A 19,317-nucleotide genomic window follows, 5' to 3' on the forward strand; every position below is an offset into this window, starting at 1 on the left:
TGGACACTTTTTATGCAAATTAAACAGCTAAAAAAGACAGTGGCACAAGTTGTTTGACCTTCCAAGGCATTCTCAACTGTCTTCCCTCCTCGTCTATCTCCATTGGCTTCTTGTGGCTGCTCCTGTCAAGCATAAGACTCTGATTTTGGCTGGAAACCATAAACGGATCTGCTCCTTGACACTTAGAAGACCTGATCTTGTGCTACGCCCCAGTCAGATTGCTACACTCCACCTCTGCTTTCCTGGCGGTCCCATGCACTGCTGTATGGATGAGCGACCCAGTGTAAGTAGTGTATCTAGCAGTGTAAATCACCTTGGTGAATAAGGTGTGCGGGCTGATAACACTACATAGAGTTCATTGGAAGTCGCTTTGGAGAAAAGCTCCTGCTAAATAAGTAAATGTAAATCAAAAGCACAAAGTTTCTTGGCTTTGGCTCCAGTGTGGTGGAATGAGTTCCCCATGTCCCTTACAGCTGCTGAATCCCTGTCCACAATCGAGAACGGTCTCAAAACACATCTTTTGAACCCACTTTTCTCCTAATCTCCTGCCTGCTCCGTAAACTTGCACTACATTATCTGTTAAAAAAGAAACACTTTTATATTTATTATCAATTCTGTATGTAGCTTCCTGAGTTATGTATGCTAGCAAAGTCAGTGGACAAAGGAACTGTAAACTATGAGACTGCATCTTCTGAGTTGCATGCTACCTTGGCAAAAAGTGTCCACACACACTGACTAAAACCGTTTGTCCCAAGCAGGGTTGCAGAGAAATGGAGCCTAACCTGGCAACACAGGGCACAAGGCTGGAGGGGGAGGGGACACACCCAGGATGGGACGTCAGTCTGCTGCAATACACCCCAAGTGGGACTCAAACATCTGACCCACCAAAGCGCAGGACCTGGCCAAACCCGCTGCGCCACCCGAAAAGTATCTACTAAAAGAATAAATGTATACATTTACATATCTCCAAAGCCACTTCCAATGAGCACTATGTAGTGTTATGAGCCCACACCTTAATCACCAAGGTGACTTACACTGCTAGATACAGAGAATACTTAGAATGAGTCACTCATCCTATTGTGTTGACTCTGCTGTGTGGGTGTACCCTGCCTCACCCTAGGCTTCTAGAATAGGCACCATCATGCCTCTGCATTGATGAAAGTAGTTACTCAAAATGGATTCATGCTGTTTATTTTTGCTCTTGTTTTTATAATCTAAACAATAGATGTTGTTATTACGTATAGTAAGCAGACCAAATGTATTTTTTTAGAAGCGACACTGCGTTTAATCACTTCTTAGTCAATAACTCCCAGTTCTTCTTGATTCAGAGTAGTTCTCGCCCCCATTGGCTCATGGGAACTGTAGTGCAGACGGGCGTTCCTTTGCCCCCCCCCTCTTGGCCAGCCCGGCCTACATCAACCATATTGCTTTTCGGGTAACCAAAAAGTTGTCTGTAACGCTAGTGAGTCTGTCAACGAGTTTGTTTAGAAATGTAATGCATAATACACGCATAGCATGAGGGGGCGTGTTCGTAGGGAAAAGGCACATAAAATGGCAACTGTCAGTGTAGTTTCTGCAGTTTGAAAAGTGTTCCAAGGTTGGGCCGATAGTTCCGCTTCCCTTCCGCCATTGCGGCTCAGTCCCGGTCCACTACAGTAACAGTGAAACAATAAAAAGTGAGCCGAACAGCGTTGGGCTCGTGTGGGTGACGGGGCTTCGCGAGTGGACGTGTTGTATGAACCCGGTGCAGTTTTGTCGGGACAGGCGTCTCCTGCAGGCTCTTTGAGGAGAGTTTGCCAGAGTTGGCGCGGTGCCTCAGCTCAGGTGAGTCCCCTCCGGCGTCTCGTTTTCTCTTACGTTTCATGCTTAATTTGAACTGCGGTGAGTGAACGTCGATGTGTTCTGCCGCCTCGGACTGTACCGTATATGTGTGCTTTCTGTTTGAGTCGAGTATGTTGTACTGGCCTGGCACACGCAGCGCTGCTAACACTGATTGAACATCATAGCGCTGCACAGACTTTTCGTGAAGTTTTTTTCAGCACTGCGAGTCGGTACGCTCTGGAGACCGTCAGCTGCGCTGCGTGGGATGCGCTACTTCTCCACATCAAAAAGAATTAACAAAAAAAAATTATCTGTATTTTTTTTTTTTTTTTTTCCCCAAGTCCAATGTCAGTAAAATCATAGACCCTTCAAACTATGTATTTCGTCTACTGAGGGATCCAGTGAACATGATTTCTTATAGAAAACATTCATCCAGGCAGGCGAAAAATCATCATGTCATCTAAATTGTATAACATTTTACATCCGTTTTATATATAATATAGCAATAACGCCAATAGCTTTGCTGGTATTTGTATAAATAATTTGTAGTTTATCCTTTAATGTCATTATCATGTTTTCATTCATTCATTAGCAAAAGCTCTTGCTAATGAATGAAAACATGATATTAAAGGATAAACTAGAAAAGCTGCTTTTTCTATGCAAGGTCACAGATGTCTGGAGTGTATCCAGGAAGCACAGCGTACCATGCAGGGTTCACCGTGGATGGAGTGCCATTCTACTGGATTTTATTTTCCTATACTACATGTTGTATGTTTTCTTCTCATCTTACTTTTGCACGTTAAACAATTGCAGAAGATGCTTTGATCTTGCTCATGGATGTTGATGATATGAACAAATAGTTCCCAAGATCACAGCATCACTGTCCAGTAAGCACATATTTTCGTCAGCTATTACAGCAGTTATTTGTTCGGACAGGATTCCGAAGGGATGAGAGCATGTTTTGCAGAAATATGTATTTAATGTACTGATTCGTAGGGTGAGGTTTCTATGAGAAGGGAAAACTCATATTGCATGTTAAATGGTTTAATGCCAGCACAAGAGTAGTGTACATTGTGTTAGTTCATTTAGCAGATGCATTTCTCCAAAGCGACTTCTAACGAACTCTATGTAGTGTTATCAGCCCACACCTTATTCACCAAGGTGACTTACACTGCTAGATACACCACTTGCACTGAGTCACTCATCTGTACAAACGTGGAACACACATTCTGATACCTTTGCCCTAAACATATTGCAGTGTTAGGTTTGTATATTAATCTACTAGCAAGTGTTTCCTCGTTTATACGATTGGGTAATTTTTACTGCAGTAGAGTATATCCAAGACAGAACTCCTAACTGCAATTCAGAATTTGGCCACTAATGTGAAATTGAGGGATTGTCTGAGGAGCACCTGTTGGAGTAGTTTTACCTCTATATTTGTGGTCAGCACACTTTTTTTTAATGTAATTCTTACCGAAGAAATTCGAGGTTTGAACCTTGAATGTGGCCGTTACAGCGGAAGCTCAGATCACGAGTAAGACTGACACTGAATATTTACCATACATGTAATTTTGAGATGAAAATGAGTGAAATGACTTGTGGTAGATTTATGTGTTTGTTGCAGTGCCAGTAGTGTTACATGTAACATCTGAAGCTGAATCCTTTCCATAAACTGAGCTAAGTCATTGAATGAATGCTCTGCTGGTGGCCATAGTGAATGGTAACAGTCCAGCTGGAAAGGGGTGGGGTGAATAGTGGCTTCGCTGCAGGAAGTCCAGTTCTGAACTTCCTCTTATATAGGCACTGCAAATACAAAAGGCTTCTCGCTCTTTCCTGTAAACACTCTGTGTGATAAGGATAGCTGGCATGTGGAAAGGTGATAACTTACAGTTGTAAGTTATTAGAGTTCTTAAAGTGGAGACAACTTGGTTTGGGCATTAGTGCTTGGCCAACTCATTTTCATGCTTTTTGTACCATCACGTAGTGACAGACAGCGGATTAGTCAGACCTATATGGCGAACACAGGAGAATTGCTGCACACGTTGGGACTACAGGACCCTTTTGCTGCAGTTTTATTGTGTGGGGAACTAAAACTACAGTATACCCTTTCTGAAACTTAGAAATTTAGAAGTGTGCCTCCATAGCAAGAAGTTCCATATTACTGCTGTAGTTGCGCAAATAGGCACTATCAGCATGTTTTGATTTTTTTTTTTTTTTTTTTTTTTTTAAAAGATCTTTCTGAGGTAGTCGTTCTCAAGAACAAAGTAGAAGTATGGGATTTTTTTTTTTTTTTTTTTTAAAAGCATATGTTCTATCAGAAGTGTGACTTTGTAATTACGGTGCCTGGAGGTGGTGTTTTGGATAAGACTAGTATTTCACAGTGGTAATAATTCTCTGTTGGAAGCTTCAAAGATCTGAGTACAGAGTCTCACCAACTCCCAGTGCATTGCTTCAGTGTGTGTCAGCCTCGCTGTAGCAGTGCACGTTCAAACGCAGACTTGTGTGTGCATGCATGCACACAAAAATAGTGTGCCTGCAGCTGAGAATCTGATTTTCTTTTGATAGACAGGAGGCCCAGCCCCCAGGTGCTTTCATTCCTTAAGAACTTGTTTAGACTTGGCTTGGACGTTGCCTACACGCTTTCTTAGTCACAGATCATTGGATTTCAATGTTATACTGCTAGTCGGCAGAAAATGGTCAAATAAACTGGAACTTTTGAATAAACAGAAATATTTTAATATGTTTTGAAGCGCTTTCACAAATGTTTGGACAATGTGGAATGACATGCTGTCTGTTTTTTGGCAGTCAACAGTCGTTCTTCGTTGAAGTTAGTGGCAGTTTCAGACAGGTCAAAATATACTCGGAGTGAGTTGGTTAAAGGTGGGTTGTTGATTGCAGTGTCAGACTTTAAATGGGCCATTTTCTGTGCTGCATGGGTCATGCCAGACATGTCTGAGCCCATAGCTTTGGATCCTGTACAAGAATGAAGGCTGCCTACTACTGGCTAATTCCCTTTCCTGTCAAGACATGTACTTTCCTCTCATACGCCAGAGAGCAAAGAGGGAGGAAAGTGGACAGGTAAAGAGTTGGGAGAAGGGCATATCTACCATCTCTTCAAGTTCAGTAGCATTTAGATCGTTTTGCTGGGAGTGGATTCAGCCGCAGCGGATTTGATCGGACCTAACTGGGGTGCTGAGGGTGAGGAGGTGTTGGGGGCAATTGGGGAGTATGTTGAACTTATTGGTTTGACTGTGCTGTACGGAGACTGCCATGTTTGCTCAGAATGCTACGAATGCTGGGGTTTTTTTTCCCCCCCCTTCCTCCCCGAAGTTGTGTGTGTTGTATTAAGTGGGCTCTGCTCTTTTTGTGTGGGGGAAAAAAACATGTAAAGGTTAAGTGATTTCTTGCTGTGCAACATTGTGTTTTTTCAAAATGGAATAATCTATCCCTCTTTGGACTTCTGGATTGTGCTTCAGTCTGTGGTCTTAGGATGGTTGCCTTGCCTTCTTTAAAATGAATTAAACAACTTTTGTGTTAAACTATAAAGGGACTGTTCATGAAGTGACCACCATCTTATAATTGAGAACTGAGATATCTATCAGTTAAGGAAGCAGATTATACTCATTTTTCCTGGTTCAGCTATAGTACTTTGCAACAAGGTGCTTCAAATAATGCAAGTCAGGGTATATGAAAGTATCTGCTGAGCTTATGAATAATAAAATGGTGACATGCAAGTAGCTGACAGACTGGGCTTTCCCCATAAGCGAAGCTTCCTGTGCTGTGGAGAAGGAAGAAACGGGTTTGGCCTGCGGTCAGACAAATGCAGGCAGGCTATAGCGGATGCAAGCTTGTTGCCTTATTAGGGCATGCTGGGAGCGTGGCTATGCCACTCATTGCGGGCACTGTGACCAAAGCTGAAAAGAGGTGGTGCGGTGTGCTGGTTGCAGCACACTTGCTGTTTTCTGCCTAGAGTTATTATTTAGGTGTACTGCCTGTATTGGATGTTGACTGTATCCAGGCTTCTTTTTAAAGTTTATTACTAAATTTGTTCCTTGAGTACATATGTTTAGATGAGGTAGATGTTGAGCGAAGAATTTTGTCTGGAATGTACTTGTTCTGCTGGTAGGTGATATGGGGCTTGTTTTACCATATCATTCAAATTTTAGTATATGTTCTGTCGAAGCGAGCGCAGGGTTTGCTTTCCAGTTGAAAAGTCAAGCTTGCAGCAGCTGAGCCTTTTCACAATGCAAGGTATCCATTATTTTCTTATAGATCTTATTTACATGCTTAGTTGCATTGTTTGTTTGTGTGTGTACATATATGCTGTATATTTGTTTACCTTTGGTTACAGCAAGATACAGTGTAAATTTCTCTGGGATTAGTTTCATTTATTCATTTTGCATTTACATACATGGCAGCTTGTACTTGCTGCGAGCTGTTACAGTAGCTGCACATTGTGCTTCCGTTTTCACCCTCTGCAGTCAGCTTCACGGTAAATTTCATCACTTGTGATGTATTCTGTATAATACCATTGATATAAGGCAGACTAACAGGTTTCAGTATTCCTGTGACAGGCCACACCTTCTTCTGACCTTCATCAGTTTGTCCTTGGAAAATGGCAGCAGCTGAGTGCTCTGCAGACTGAGACCTAGAGGTTGTTTCTGGGTCATAGCATTATAACTACCACAACAATGACTGTCACCCTCGCATGCTACTTCCTGTTGTGAAGAAGGCAAGGGGAAGCAATGCTTTGGAATGCTCCCTATAGGCTGGCTTGAAAAACTAACACTTTTGAATTGCCTCACAAATTTGATCAATGTGGTGCTGCAATAAGGAATCACACTTCACATGCAGTCCAGTGGAGAACATATTTACCAACTGTACAATTTTCTGTTTGTCTTTTTTGACATTTAATTTGATTGGCTCTTTTTGTCATTTGTAGTAGTAGTCTGAGCTTTTTTGGTTTTTGACTAGGCTGTTTCATAACTTTTTCCATTATAATGTTGACATTTTTGGCATCAAAAGAGCTGATTAAATTTATTAGCAAAAAGGTGCAAAAACAGAGGAAATTGGAAAGAGGGCCAACTTTTCATAGTTCTTTAAGTAAGCATTTGTCAGGTGTTCCTGAAGAGGGCTAAACCTTTACTTTTGCCAATAACACAGGTATACCTAACTTCTGAACCTTTGTCATGTGGTGAAATATGTGATAACTGTAGAATGTCCTGTATGGCCTTCAGTGCATAACTTTGGTTTCTATTTTAGGATCATGTGGGCTCTCCTTTGAAAAAGCTTTAATTTTTTTTAATGGGTACATTGCTTTAAATTCAGTTTTACGCAGGCAAATAGCCCTGTTTTCATATAAGCTAAGTGTATGAAACTTAGCACTTTAGGCTGTCATCAGCCTGGGTGACTGGGTTCTGTAGCACCTTCCTGTCTTTTGAAACAATCGGAGTGTCTGGCTCAACTCTTTAACTTTACTTTATGTGAATGCTCTCAATAAAAACTCCTGTCAAGGCTTTTTTTTTTTTTTTTTTTTTTTTTTTTAAATTTATAGCCTGCAGCTGTTTTCAAATACAGTATACACCAACACATTAGCATAATTTTCAGAACTGAAGTTTACATGAGGTGCAGTTCTTTTGTGAGCACAACGTCATTTTTATTTATTTTTTTTTTACCTGCCAAGAGACAAACAGAAATGACGCCACTCATTCGTGCACGTTACTGTTGGTTATAGGCTGTCATTCTGCATTTATTGTGCTTTTTGTCTGCATTCTTGATGCATCAATCGCAGGAACAAGGGCTCGCTTGAACATTTAAACGAGTTGTCAATGATGATTTGGTTACTGATTGGACAGCACTGCATTAAGAAGTCTTCTGGCCAGAGCTGTCATCTTATTGAAGGAGCCAGGTCTTCATCTGTTCCAGTTATACATGGTATCCTATAGTAAAATCACCCAAATGTATAAATGGATAGCTTTGTATACAAACAAGTGACTTATGTTTCCCTGGACAATAGGGATAGCTAGAACCATTTAATATAAATATACCTCCTGTTCAGCATAATTTCTGGCACACCTGTAGGAGAGAATTTTGGCATAAATGTGCACAAAATACAGTTGTAGTACAGCTTTGCTGAGTTAGATATATTTTAGTGAACTGCTGTAATTCTGTGAACAAAAAGTAAAGTTATTGGGACAGCTGGTATCATAACAGTTAGAACTATTGCCCTTGGACCAAAAGGTTTGAATTCCACCTGTAATACTCAGCAGTAGTAGCCTTGAGCAAGGTACTTAGCTAAATTGCTCCAGTAATATTACTAAGTTGTATAAATGGGTAAATAATTGTAGGTAGCTTAACACTGTAAGTCACTTTGGAGAAAAGCATCAAATGTAAAGTGCTACAAGCATGAGGTTTTGAATGAGTTAATTCACAAAGGCTGTTAATTTGACTGGGATTTGTTGCTTTAGCCTGGTTTTATTGCAATTTGCTAAGTGGTTTCTGCATATTTTTTCTGCAGCTGTTTGCTTTAAACATAACGCATATGGCCTATGTTAAATGTCAGATCATTCGTTGCTCTTAGTTACCCACTTGCTGTGTGATGTGTGCATTGGCTTTTTCAATGATTAACAGCACTTCCTTGTTGGTGCAGTATTTCACTGTAAAACATACATTACTATTAACCTTTTTGTAATAGATTTTGTAAATATAAAGCTGCATAAATTAAATGAGTTTTATGAAATGTTTAAAGAAATCACTGGTAGGTGATATTCCTGGGGTCAGCTGGCTGTGTGATTTCAGGTCGATCTGACCTCTGCTCTCACTCTGTTCCCTCTCCCAAGCACTCCCCTGTCATGTCCGATAACGGCGAACTGGAGGACAAGCCCCCAGCACCCCCAGTTAGAATGAGCAGTGCCTTCAGCCCCAGCGGGAAGGACCCGCTGTTAGCCAATCACAGTTCCAAACCCCTGCCTTCAGTACCTGAAGAGCGGAAACCTCGCTACAAGATTATTTCAATCTTCTCTGGCTCTGGAACAGAGAAAGGTAACACTCAACTGTGACATGCAGGCAAACTTGGCCTTGGTCTTTCAGCAGTGTTTCATGAATGGTAGAAATTATGTGTGTGTTAGAGGACATGCATCTACACCCAGGGTTCTTTGCCTGGAGTCTATGGCAAATGGTCTTTGAGGCATCCATGAAATGCAGTCTTGCTTTGAAAATAACACTAAAACACAATTCTGGGTAAATATATTAAAAGTTCAAAGATAATTTGTATTTTCTTTAAATTGATGGACATTTTTGTAGAACAGGTACTTAGCAGTCATCAGATTCTCAAAGGGGCCTGTGTCCTAGAAAAGATTAAGGAGTTCTGAATTCTAGATTGTTTATTTGTATACCTCAAAGTATGTATCTGTGTTAAGTGTCTGTCTTGTGTCATATGATCTTTGACATTCCACCCAGGTGGCAAAAAGAAGGACAGGGACAAGGAGAGACCTGAAATCTCACATCCATCAGACTTTGAGCACACAATTCATGTGGGGTTTGATGCAGTCACAGGAGAGTTCACTGTAAGTGGCATTTTTACTCCCTTGGATTACTATCATTCATTCTTCCATCTTTCAGGTGGTTGCTAATGTTAATGTAAAGCAATACATTCAGTTGTTTCATTTCTCATTGAAGTGTTGGCAACCAGATGCTAGACATGATTTGCAGTTGCCTTGCTATCCATACTGTATTTCCACCTTGCTATACAGGGCATGCCAGAGCAGTGGGCAAGACTGCTGCAGACCTCAAACATCACAAAGTCTGAGCAGAAGAAGAACCCCCAGGCTGTGTTGGATGTCCTGAAGTTCTATGATTCAACTGGCAATGGCAGACAGAAATACCTCAGCTTTTCTTCCTCAGGTGAGCACTCTTCTGTGTGTACATTTTTGCATGTAGATGAAAGGTATTGTACAAAATTGAAAACTGCTATTTTTGATTTGGCAGAATTATATATATATTTTTTTTTTATCTCTTCTCTTTTTGCCATCCCCCAAACAGATAAAGATGGACAGATGGTAAGGGACATTTATTTTTCAAACTGGTTGCTACATTGTATTTAAGAGTAGGCATTCTGCCTGTGGTAAATTCAGATCAGGGCATTGCCTGCCAAGTGCAACTGGAATGAATGTAATATTTGTTTCAGCGTGCTAAGAAAGGAAGTGAACCTTCACCAGCTAAGGATGCTGATGACGATGATGATGATGAAGGGACCCCTCCTCCCATTGTGGCACCACGACCAGAACACACAAAATCAGTGAGTGACTCTCCAAGTTTTGAAAGGTGTAGTTGGCCTTTGCTGGTGCTTACCGTGGGCTAAGGGGTTTTCAGCAGTTACAGAAATATCCTCATGGAGTTTGACTGTAGCTGAGCCAGTTCTAGTCCTCTTCCACTAGTGATTTACACGTCACACAAGTAGACGGTGACTGATATATGGGATAGCATATAGATGAATGACTCATTGTAAGTAGTGTACCTAGCATTGCAAGCCCCCTTTAGGTGGCATGGGTTAAATACTACTATATAGTGTTTGTTGGCAGTCTCCTTAGGGAGAACTGTATGCTAAATGTGTAGATGTAAGTGGAGGTGAAACCATAAATAACATACCATCATGCTCCTCTTTCTTTAAATCAGCCACCTGTGGCTTTTGGAAAAAGGAAACTTCTAAGGTGCATGTTTTTTTTTTTTTTTTTTTTTTTTTTTTTTTTTTTTTTTTTTTTTTTTTTTTTTTTTTTTTTTTTTAAATCAGTGTTGTTGATGTGCTTTGTATCTAGCATTATGGCCTTGTCTATGCACATATCCACAGGTATACACCTGCTCTGTCATTGATCCAGTGCCTCCACCTGCTACTGGCCTTGATGGTGACTCCAAAACTCAATGTTATTGATGTACTTTGTATCTAGCATTATGGCCTTGTCTATGCACATATCCACAGGTATACACCCGCTCTGTCATTGATCCAGTGCCTCCACCTGCTACTGGCGTTGATGGTGACTCCAAAACTGCTGACAGACAAAAGAAGAAGGGCAAGATGACAGATGAAGAGATCATGGAGAAACTCAGTAAGGCTTCCCCAGCCCCCCCTCAAACTTTATTTTACTGCAATGTAAATGGAATGACACAGAATTTCTGTTAAAATCTGCAATTCTTTTCTCTTATAGGAAGCATAGTCAGTATTGGAGATCCCAAAAAGAAGTACACACGTTATGAGAAGATCGGACAGGGGTGAGTTATTTCACTTCTTGTATATCCAACAGCATTGATCTAAGCCTTACAGATTAAAGTACTGCAGCAGGGCATGGGACAGATGCTTAGTCCTACATCATTTTAGTGTCCCACCAGCTGAAATATCTTTGCAGAAGAATTTTATCTATAAGGCTTAGACAGTTTTCTTAAAGTCAGTGGCAGAGAATTGAAGAAAATGATTCAGAAGGAACCATGTAGATTTCATTCTGGTTGTGGAACAGTGGCCCAACTCTTCACCCTTGTAAGAATGCTGCTAAGTCATGGGAATTTATAAACGGTTCAAATAAGCTTCATCAGCTTTGACAAGTCCTGTGATTGTGTTCCCTGACATATATGAAAGTGTCAGCAAGAGTATGCTGTGCGAAAGATTCTTATGATATTTACTCCTTTTATCTGCACAGTGAGTATTTTTTGTCCCATGTTTTTGGCATCAAACTAGGATAGTGTAAGTGTTTGACACTGCCAAGGGTGTATCCTTGTCTCTTCTTCTGTTCATGGTATTCCTTGATATTAAGGTGCTGTCAGAGTTAGGAGGCTATCCAAGTTAGGGATAATAGGGTTTCAGCATTGCTATTTGTGGTCCTGTTGGCCTCTTCCGATTTTTCATGTTTTGCAATGATTTCCATCTGAGTATGATGCAATGTGAATGAGTCTTATCACATTCACATATGAAGTGATGGTTCTCAGTAGGGATAAGGTAGGCTGTTCCCTCCAGCAGGAAAAGTTTAAGTAACATTAGGGGGAATCTCAAGATTAACAAACATCTTGGTGCTGCAGTGTTGCAGCCACTGTACATAACTGTGGTGGTGAAGTAGGAGCTGAGTTCAAAATTCAGTTTATTGGTTTGCCTACTGCCTCATCCTGACCTATAGTCATGACTTTTGGATGGTGCCTGAAAACAAGAATGCAGGTACAAACCATGTTTGATTCCGCATGGAGGTGGTACTCAAACTTTGTGACAGACTGAGAAGCTCGGTGGTTAGAAAGGGTCTGAGTAAAATTGCTGCTCTTCCAGATCGGAACAGTTAAGATGGTTTGGGCATCTGCTTAGAATAGCCTCTGGTTGCCTCTCACAGGAGGTCTAGCAGACACATCCCATTGGGTGGAAGCCCCAGGGCACAAGCAGGACAGAGTCAAGAAATTATAACTCCATCTGGTAAGGGAATGCTTGGGGATCTCCCAGGAGGTGGAGACAGTTCTTATGGAAAGGGGTGTATGGTCTGTCCTGCTTGACCTGTTGCCATTGCTATCCTCACGAAGATAGGTAGCCAAGAAAAATGGATGGATAGATGGTTGGCTGGGTGGGTGGGTTAACTTCAAACTTATCTCAAGCAACTAAAAAAATTAGCCCCTTATCTTAGAACTTTCATATAATCGATGTATCTCTCCATCCTACAGGGCTTCAGGTACTGTGTATACTGCCATTGATGTTGCTACTGGACAGGAGGTAGGCAAACATTTTCTTAAATATTCAAAGTGTGTAAAACTCCATGCCGGTTAATCTTTTCTAACCTGAGCAGTACATACTGGGACATCTGACTATAGATTGTGTTACCTTGCAAGGATTGTTTATGGCCCAAGTTGTGATGGTATTACTCTTCCCCCCCCCCCCCCCCCAAGGTTGCCATTAAGCAGATTAACCTACAAAAACAACCTAAGAAGGAGCTGATCATCAATGAGATCCTGGTGATGAAAGAGTTGAAGAACCCAAACATTGTCAACTTTTTAGACAGGTAATTATAATAAAAGCTAGTAGCTGTTATTCTTTGAAGCCTTTGTCCTAGGAGACTTGCAGGGATAGGTTAATATAAAACATGCATAGAGGATAAGTTGACTTGCACACAATGACATTGTCTTACAGTTAATACAAAGTAAACTTGGCACGGGGGGGAAACAAGTTGCACAGCCTAAGTGTACATAAAGGTGGCTCACTTTATTTTGAGGTGAAATTCATTTCACATCTTGGGGGCAAGAAGAGAGAATGAGAGGGACTTCTCTGAGCTTGAGGATGCGGAAGTTGCACAAAGGACAGTAAGGACAGATGAGACACTGGAGGTAATGAGCAGTCATACCATGTATAAATCTATACATTAGGATGATGCTCTTAAGTTGGATCCTGGCTGTAATGGAGAGGCAGTGAAGACACCACAGGAGAGCAAAGAAAGGTATATAACAATGAACATTATACACTTGATGAGCAGAAGCATTTTAGATGAGTTTGAGAAAGGAGTACAAATGATGGAAGACCAGTCAAAAGGGTATTGCAGTAAAGTTTGGAGAGAACAAGGGCCTGGAGAAGGAGTGGGTAATACAGGGGTTGCTTTTGTGGATGTTGTAAGTGAATAAGTAACAACTCTGTTCCAGCAAAGTGATGTGGTAATCCTAGTTGGTGCAAGTTATCCTGCATCACACTGATTCTCTTCTTTAGAGTATGTAAGCAAAAGGGTGATACTGTCAGAAGAGATCCTGTGTGGAAGGTCTGTTAATGGTTTTGCTGAGAGTAAGCTGAGGTTGTCAGATTTATAGAGATGGAGTTTCAAGTTAGGGTCAGATGTTGAAGAATATCTGGTTTGAGACCTGAAAACTGAAAGAAGGAAGTGTAATGTAGAGTTCAGTATCTTGTATATAAAAGTGTTAGGAAAAGTCAGAAGTGATAAGTTCCCAGTGTGCAAATTTTTAGAGAGAATAGAAGGTCATGGCACCAATTGCTGTGAGACGCTTGTGGAGGATGAAAAGAATTTTCACAAGCAACAGAAAACGATTTGTCTTGTCAATCTAATAATGTGACAAATTAAGAAATTAAGTTTTATATGTTTAAGGCTGAAAAAGGGTTAAGAAAAATTAGGGTGGATGAGATTAAATGCAGCACAAGATGAGACCAGTGAATCTTTCACACAGAGGTGGAAAAATCTGCAATATCCACAGTGAAAGCAAGACTTGAAAGCATCCAGAAGGTTATTCTTGTAGAAGGGAGCGCTAGAGATATACAGTTTCTTCCAGTGTTTCGGATAAAAAGGAGTGAAACACGTTAGTCATTTTCACTGATATTGTGATTAAAGGTTGGCTTCTTCAGCATGAGGATTATATGTGATTTAAGGTACAGTGTTTGGTGGGACATTGAATTTGTGGAAAAAATATGCTTGAGTGTACAATTAATGGGTTTGTGATTAATACAAAATAGAATGTTGTGACAGAATGGTCAGTGTGAGGGATGTTAAGAGGAGTCCCAGGTGCCTGAGCATTTCCGTATGTTTTCTGCTTTATTGATGAATAAGGAGGCAGTGTCATCTGGAATGAAAGGTGGAGTGAGAAACTGCAGGCTTTGGCAGTGAAATGCAAGTTTGTGAAGAGGTGACGAGTTCTATTTCTAGAAATCAGTTGCTGAATTTTTTTTTTTGGCGGGGGGGGGGGGGGGATTTTACAGTACAAGGATGATAGAATTACGTACTTCCGTAGATGAGGTTCTTTGTTCCTTTAAGAACATCCAGCAGTCTAGTTCCCTACAAGAGCAGTGCTGAGTAGCACTCAGCCAAGGTTTTAGAAGATGAGTACAAGCTGGATAACAGGCTTGAGGACCACTGGAGTTAAGAGCAGAAGAAAATAATAAACCATGCTAGTTGCTGAGTCCACTAAGGGCTAGAAAAGCTCTATAAAATTGTGGAGCACAGTGAGGAGGTGTTCCGATTAAGGGTAACCGAGGTGCAGAAAGATGGGAAGGAAATGGAGGGGCTGGATAGAGATATGTAGTGGAGTAATATGGAAAGTGGAGAGACTGAAGATAAGATCTATTTGACCACTTGCTGAGTTGATTGGGGGAAACGCATGAGCGAATGAGAACAGCATGAGCAGTTTGCAGAATTTATTTGCTACCATTGCTCGGCATTTTCTGAGCGCAGGCTCCTCTACCTCCATGTATGCAGTTTCCTGGTGGGCGAAGAACTTTTTGTTGTGATGGAATACCTGGCTGGTGGCTCACTGACTGACGTGGTTACAGAGACCTGCATGGATGAAGCTCAGATTGCTGCTGTCTGCCGGGAGGTGGGAACCATGTTAGGGATGGTGGTTACTGTGGTAAAAATGACTAGAATGCTTTGTGCTGCTTGTTTGGTGCTCAATCATATAGACTTTTTCTTCTTCACTCTTCAGTGTTTACAAGCACTGGAATTCCTTCATGCCAACCAGGTCATCCATCGAGATATTAAGAGTGATAATGTACTGCTAGGCATGGATGGGTCTGTCAAGCTCAGTGAGTACTGCATAACCATTTTTGTAGATTAACTTTCTTCTTGCATTGTAGTTTCCACTATTATTAACTGTTCTAACCTTTGTTTTTCTCCCTATCTTGTTTTGTGCAGCTGATTTTGGCTTCTGTGCCCAAATCACACCAGAGCAGAGCAAGCGTAGCACCATGGTTGGCACACCCTACTGGATGGCCCCTGAGGTTGTGACCCGGAAGGCTTATGGCCCCAAAGTTGACATCTGGTCTCTGGGCATAATGGCTATTGAGATGGTAGAGGGGGAGCCCCCATACCTAAATGAGAACCCATTAAGGGTAAGCAGATATTGTTCCTTCACTACTGCAGTGTAATAAACACAGGTATGGAATCTTTGTCAGGCGTTGGGGGGGGGTTTTTTTTTTTTTTCCCCCCTTTTCTCCTTCTTCATAACATGGTCTCAGTTCTACAGCCATTTTTCTTGGTAAATTCACATTGTCTTTGTAAAGTATTCCCTGCTGTCAATGTCTCCCAAGTTATAATGAAGTTCCAACATTTAGACACTGACTTCAAAAGTCCTTGTGAAAACTGAGGGAGACAAAGCAGTTTCCTAGTGTCTAAAATTCTTATATGCCTGTTGAACCTGCCATTGCCTCTCCCAATTTAGGCATTGTACCTGATTGCCACTAATGGCACACCGGAGCTCCAAAACCCGGAAAAGCTGTCCCCCGTTTTTCGGGATTTCCTGAACCGCTGCCTGGAGATGGATGTGGAGAAAAGGGGTAGTGGGAAGGAGCTGTTGCAGGTATGTGCTGAGAGCGGTGAAAAATACAGCTGTACGCAATTGCTTCAGTAGTTTGATACTGAGGTGTGTGTGTGTGTGTGTGTGTGTGTGTGTGTGTGGTATTACCCTTAAAATGGTGACAGATCTTAAGTTTTTATATATTCTGACTAGATGCTAGTTTTTGTTAGTATCTAAGGTTACAGTTCTGCTCTAGAATTAATGTTATGAGAAAAGTGGGTTACAATAGTTGCAGAAATATTTGAATTTGTTCCCTTGTATGTACTTTGCTATGTTTTTTTTTTTTTTTTTTTTTTTTAGGAGAGTAAGAACTTATGGCACTACTAAATACTAAACCAGATTTTCATTTCCTTACAGCATGCATTTTTGAAGCTAGCAAAGCCCCTCTCTAGCATGACGCCGCTCATCCTTGCAGCCAAGGAAGCCATGAAGAGCAGTCGCTAGTCAGTACTAGTTGTGAAATTGTTCTGAACCTTTAACGCTCATCTTAACAGGCAATGTTTCTAACTCGGCTCCACATCCTTTGGGGTTAATTTTCTCTGATCATCTTTGGAACTTTATGGACTTCCTTGAATTCTACAGGACTGCTGATTGTTGACTCTGTGACCTTCAACACAGCCTCTTCAACAAGATGACAAACAGTACAAGTGTGATAGTCATTCCTTAAATTGGGAATAACTGCATTTGATCATTAGTGTTGTCCCAATATTAATGAATTATGTGAATTACTATCTATTTCTGATGTCACCACTTGTAAATTGTAAAACGCCATTTTCCTCCATCTCAATATTGGAATACTTGAATCTTTCAGCAATGCATGCTTACCTGTGCCTTCTTTTTTTACCTTTAAGAAAAAATACAGTATAAAACCTTTCATTAACACAGGGATTTTAAAGCCAAACTTTACTGATTTTAAAATGTTTGTGTACTGTTTAACATTTTAAGTATCATGATACATTGTATTTGCAAATGTCTTGGATTTTAATTGTTTCTTTGTTTCAGTGGAAGTCATAGTTTTACCAGGAAAAACTAATCTGTAACCTCTTGAAAAGAAGAGAACTCAAAATTCATCCCACTAATTTAAGATTAAAACTACCCTGAGATAGTTTAAACCCTAGTGAATTTTAAAAAATAAATTTACTCAGCTCATTCACTGTGAAATGTTTTGGATTTTTGTTGGATTTTGATTCACTGTGAAATGTTCTGGAATTAGTGTAATTCTGTCCTCAGCAGTAAATGTAATGCCAGACTTTTTTAAACCAAGAAGCTGAATGTCAACTACAGAGAACAAAGTTATTCTATTGCAAAGTACAAATGCCCTGTATTAGTCGTTTAATGTGGTCTCATTAATTCATTGAAAGCTTTTATATCAAAGCCACTTAATGAGAAGCAGCATGGCTGATGCTACCCCATAGAGTCTACTTGAACTGAACTGTATAGAATTGACTTCATTTGTATAGCTGGAAAGTGTTTTTGTTTAATAGGGAATCAATTCTGTAAATAGGTGTTACTTTTGTCAATGTTTATGCGTTTGGGCTGTTAATGACAAGGTTTTAAAAGTTTTTGACTATACCTGTCATTCTATATCTTAAGATTCATTTAGGTTGGAGATTTTTTTTTTTTTTTTTTTTTTTTTTATTTTGAAGCATCTTCCTACACAATTTAGAGTCCACAGGATGCACAACAGTGAGGGTTTTGGCATAATCTTCAAGGTAGTGAGTTTCTTAAACTTAGGTTATGCCTGAAAATCATACAGGATTATAAGGATTTTCCGCTGCTGCTGTTGCAGGAGTAGTAACATGAAGCCCTGCATTATCTTGCACCAAACCCACCATTTCTGAAGTGTTTTCAGTCTTATAGAACCTCATGTCTCAAGTCAAATGATTTTAGTATAGTTGTATAGTACTTTGCCATTAGCGGTCTTACCCTTTGGAACCTAGTGTTGAATTATGCACGCAATCACAAAACAAGCTCAGTATGATTTTACCCCCCAACACACCAGGTGCTGGGGACGAAGTGATGAACATGGACGTAATGGGGCAAATGCCAGCTTTATGCTGGGCAAGGCTGCCTTTTAGGTATTAGCTCTTTAAGGGACAGTATTGCTTGTACAAAAAAACAATAACCCTGTTAGACTCTGGCTATAGTCTTTCACTGCCTAGGTATAAAATAAATGTCTTGATGATGGATAACTTGTTCATTTTATTTGTCCTATTAACATCCATCACACCAAAATATATGAAATAAATTGCACATCCCAGTTGTTTCATAGCACCTGAATAGTGCAAGAGGATGTGTGTTTGATCCACACTCAGGCTGTGAGGAATATGCATGTTTTCCCTGCGTTCATGTGGATTTCCTCCAGGTGCTCTGATTTTCTTCCACAGTCCAAAGATGTGTTTCAACTGAGTTGCTGATTAAAATGCCCATTGTGTGTATGAGAAAGAGTGAGTTGTGCTGATGTATAGGTGAGTGATTCACAAATAGATAGTTGACTGTAGTACATCTAGCATTGTAGGTCACTTTGGGTGGAAAAAGCTGCCGCTAAAACATGGTTGGAAATCACAAAATACTGAGGTTCAAAGTTAGTGCTCTTTATCAAAAGTGATTAGTGCAAATGCTAATATCATGTACTTTATCTTTGAAAATGTACCGGTATTTACATTTATTTATTTAGCAAATGCTTTTGTCCAAAGTGACATACATTTCAGCAAAAGTACAATTTATGCATTACATTGAGGAGACATAGCTGTAGACATGAAAGTCTCAAGCAAACCTAGTTTGTTCCCTACCACTTCCTGCACTAAGGTTCATCGTTCGAGTAGGTGCATAAGACACAGGATAGACAAATCTCAATACCCTCCCACCAAATGTTTTTTTTTTTTTTTTTTTTTTTAAAATATAAGATACACAAATGAGCAGAGTAATGGCTGAATAAAGGTGGTATCTGGGGATGCTTATGGAGTTATGTGTGAACAGTTACACCATAAATAAGCTGGAGAGAGCTTGGGTGAAGTGGATCTGGAAAAGGTGGGTTTTCAGACCCTTCTTGAAAATGGACAGTTTCCGCAGTTCTGAGTGACAGGGGAAGAACATTCCACCACAACAGACCCAGAACCGAGAACCTCCAAGTTTTGCCTTTCGTACGCGGGACCACCAAGCAAGCAGAAGTAGATGAACGAAGGAGCCTGGCTG

General features: G+C 40.5%; 1 protein-coding gene across 5 annotated transcripts; it reads left to right on the forward strand.

Moving 5' to 3' along the window:
* Positions 1–1,413: 1,413 nt before the first annotated feature.
* On the forward strand, positions 1,414–18,311 carry LOC108936692 (serine/threonine-protein kinase PAK 2-like). Of its 5 annotated transcripts, none has more exons than XM_029250601.1 (15): positions 1,414–1,817; positions 8,659–8,862; positions 9,280–9,386; positions 9,573–9,723; positions 9,862–9,878; positions 10,007–10,117; positions 10,796–10,922; positions 11,022–11,085; positions 12,505–12,553; positions 12,727–12,839; positions 15,027–15,144; positions 15,253–15,352; positions 15,462–15,658; positions 15,988–16,125; positions 16,480–18,311. In XM_029250601.1, exons 2-15 carry the CDS (start codon positions 8,673–8,675, stop codon positions 16,564–16,566), a joined length of 1,569 nt encoding a protein of 522 aa, XP_029106434.1. In that variant the 5' UTR covers positions 1,414–1,817; positions 8,659–8,672; the 3' UTR covers positions 16,567–18,311. The 5 variants fall into 5 exon arrangements, with proteins under 5 accessions (XP_029106434.1, XP_029106431.1, XP_029106432.1 ...); XM_029250598.1 differs by lacking the exon at positions 1,414–1,817 and adding an exon at positions 4,840–4,899 and having other exon boundaries at positions 8,661–8,862; XM_029250599.1 differs by lacking the exon at positions 1,414–1,817 and adding an exon at positions 4,906–5,019 and having other exon boundaries at positions 8,661–8,862.
* Positions 18,312–19,317: the final 1,006 nt, after the last annotated feature.

This window comes from Scleropages formosus, chromosome 3 (assembly GCF_900964775.1).
Source record: "Scleropages formosus chromosome 3, fSclFor1.1, whole genome shotgun sequence".
NCBI lineage: Eukaryota > Metazoa > Chordata > Actinopteri > Osteoglossiformes > Osteoglossidae > Scleropages > Scleropages formosus.

What these genes read in the sequence shown, in the direction of transcription:
- LOC108936692 (XM_029250598.1), top strand. Translation starts at nt 4,849, where the DNA reads ATGTACTTTCCTCTCATACGCCAGAGAGCAAAGAGGGAGGAAAGTGGA. An exon ending in TGGCTCTGGAACAGAGAAAG is followed by an intron (nt 8,863 to 9,279) that starts GTAACACTCAAC and finishes CATTCCACCCAG; the next exon opens with GTGGCAAAAAGAAGGACAGG. An exon ending in TAAATGAGAACCCATTAAGG is followed by an intron (nt 15,659 to 15,987) that starts GTAAGCAGATAT and finishes CTCCCAATTTAG; the next exon opens with GCATTGTACCTGATTGCCAC.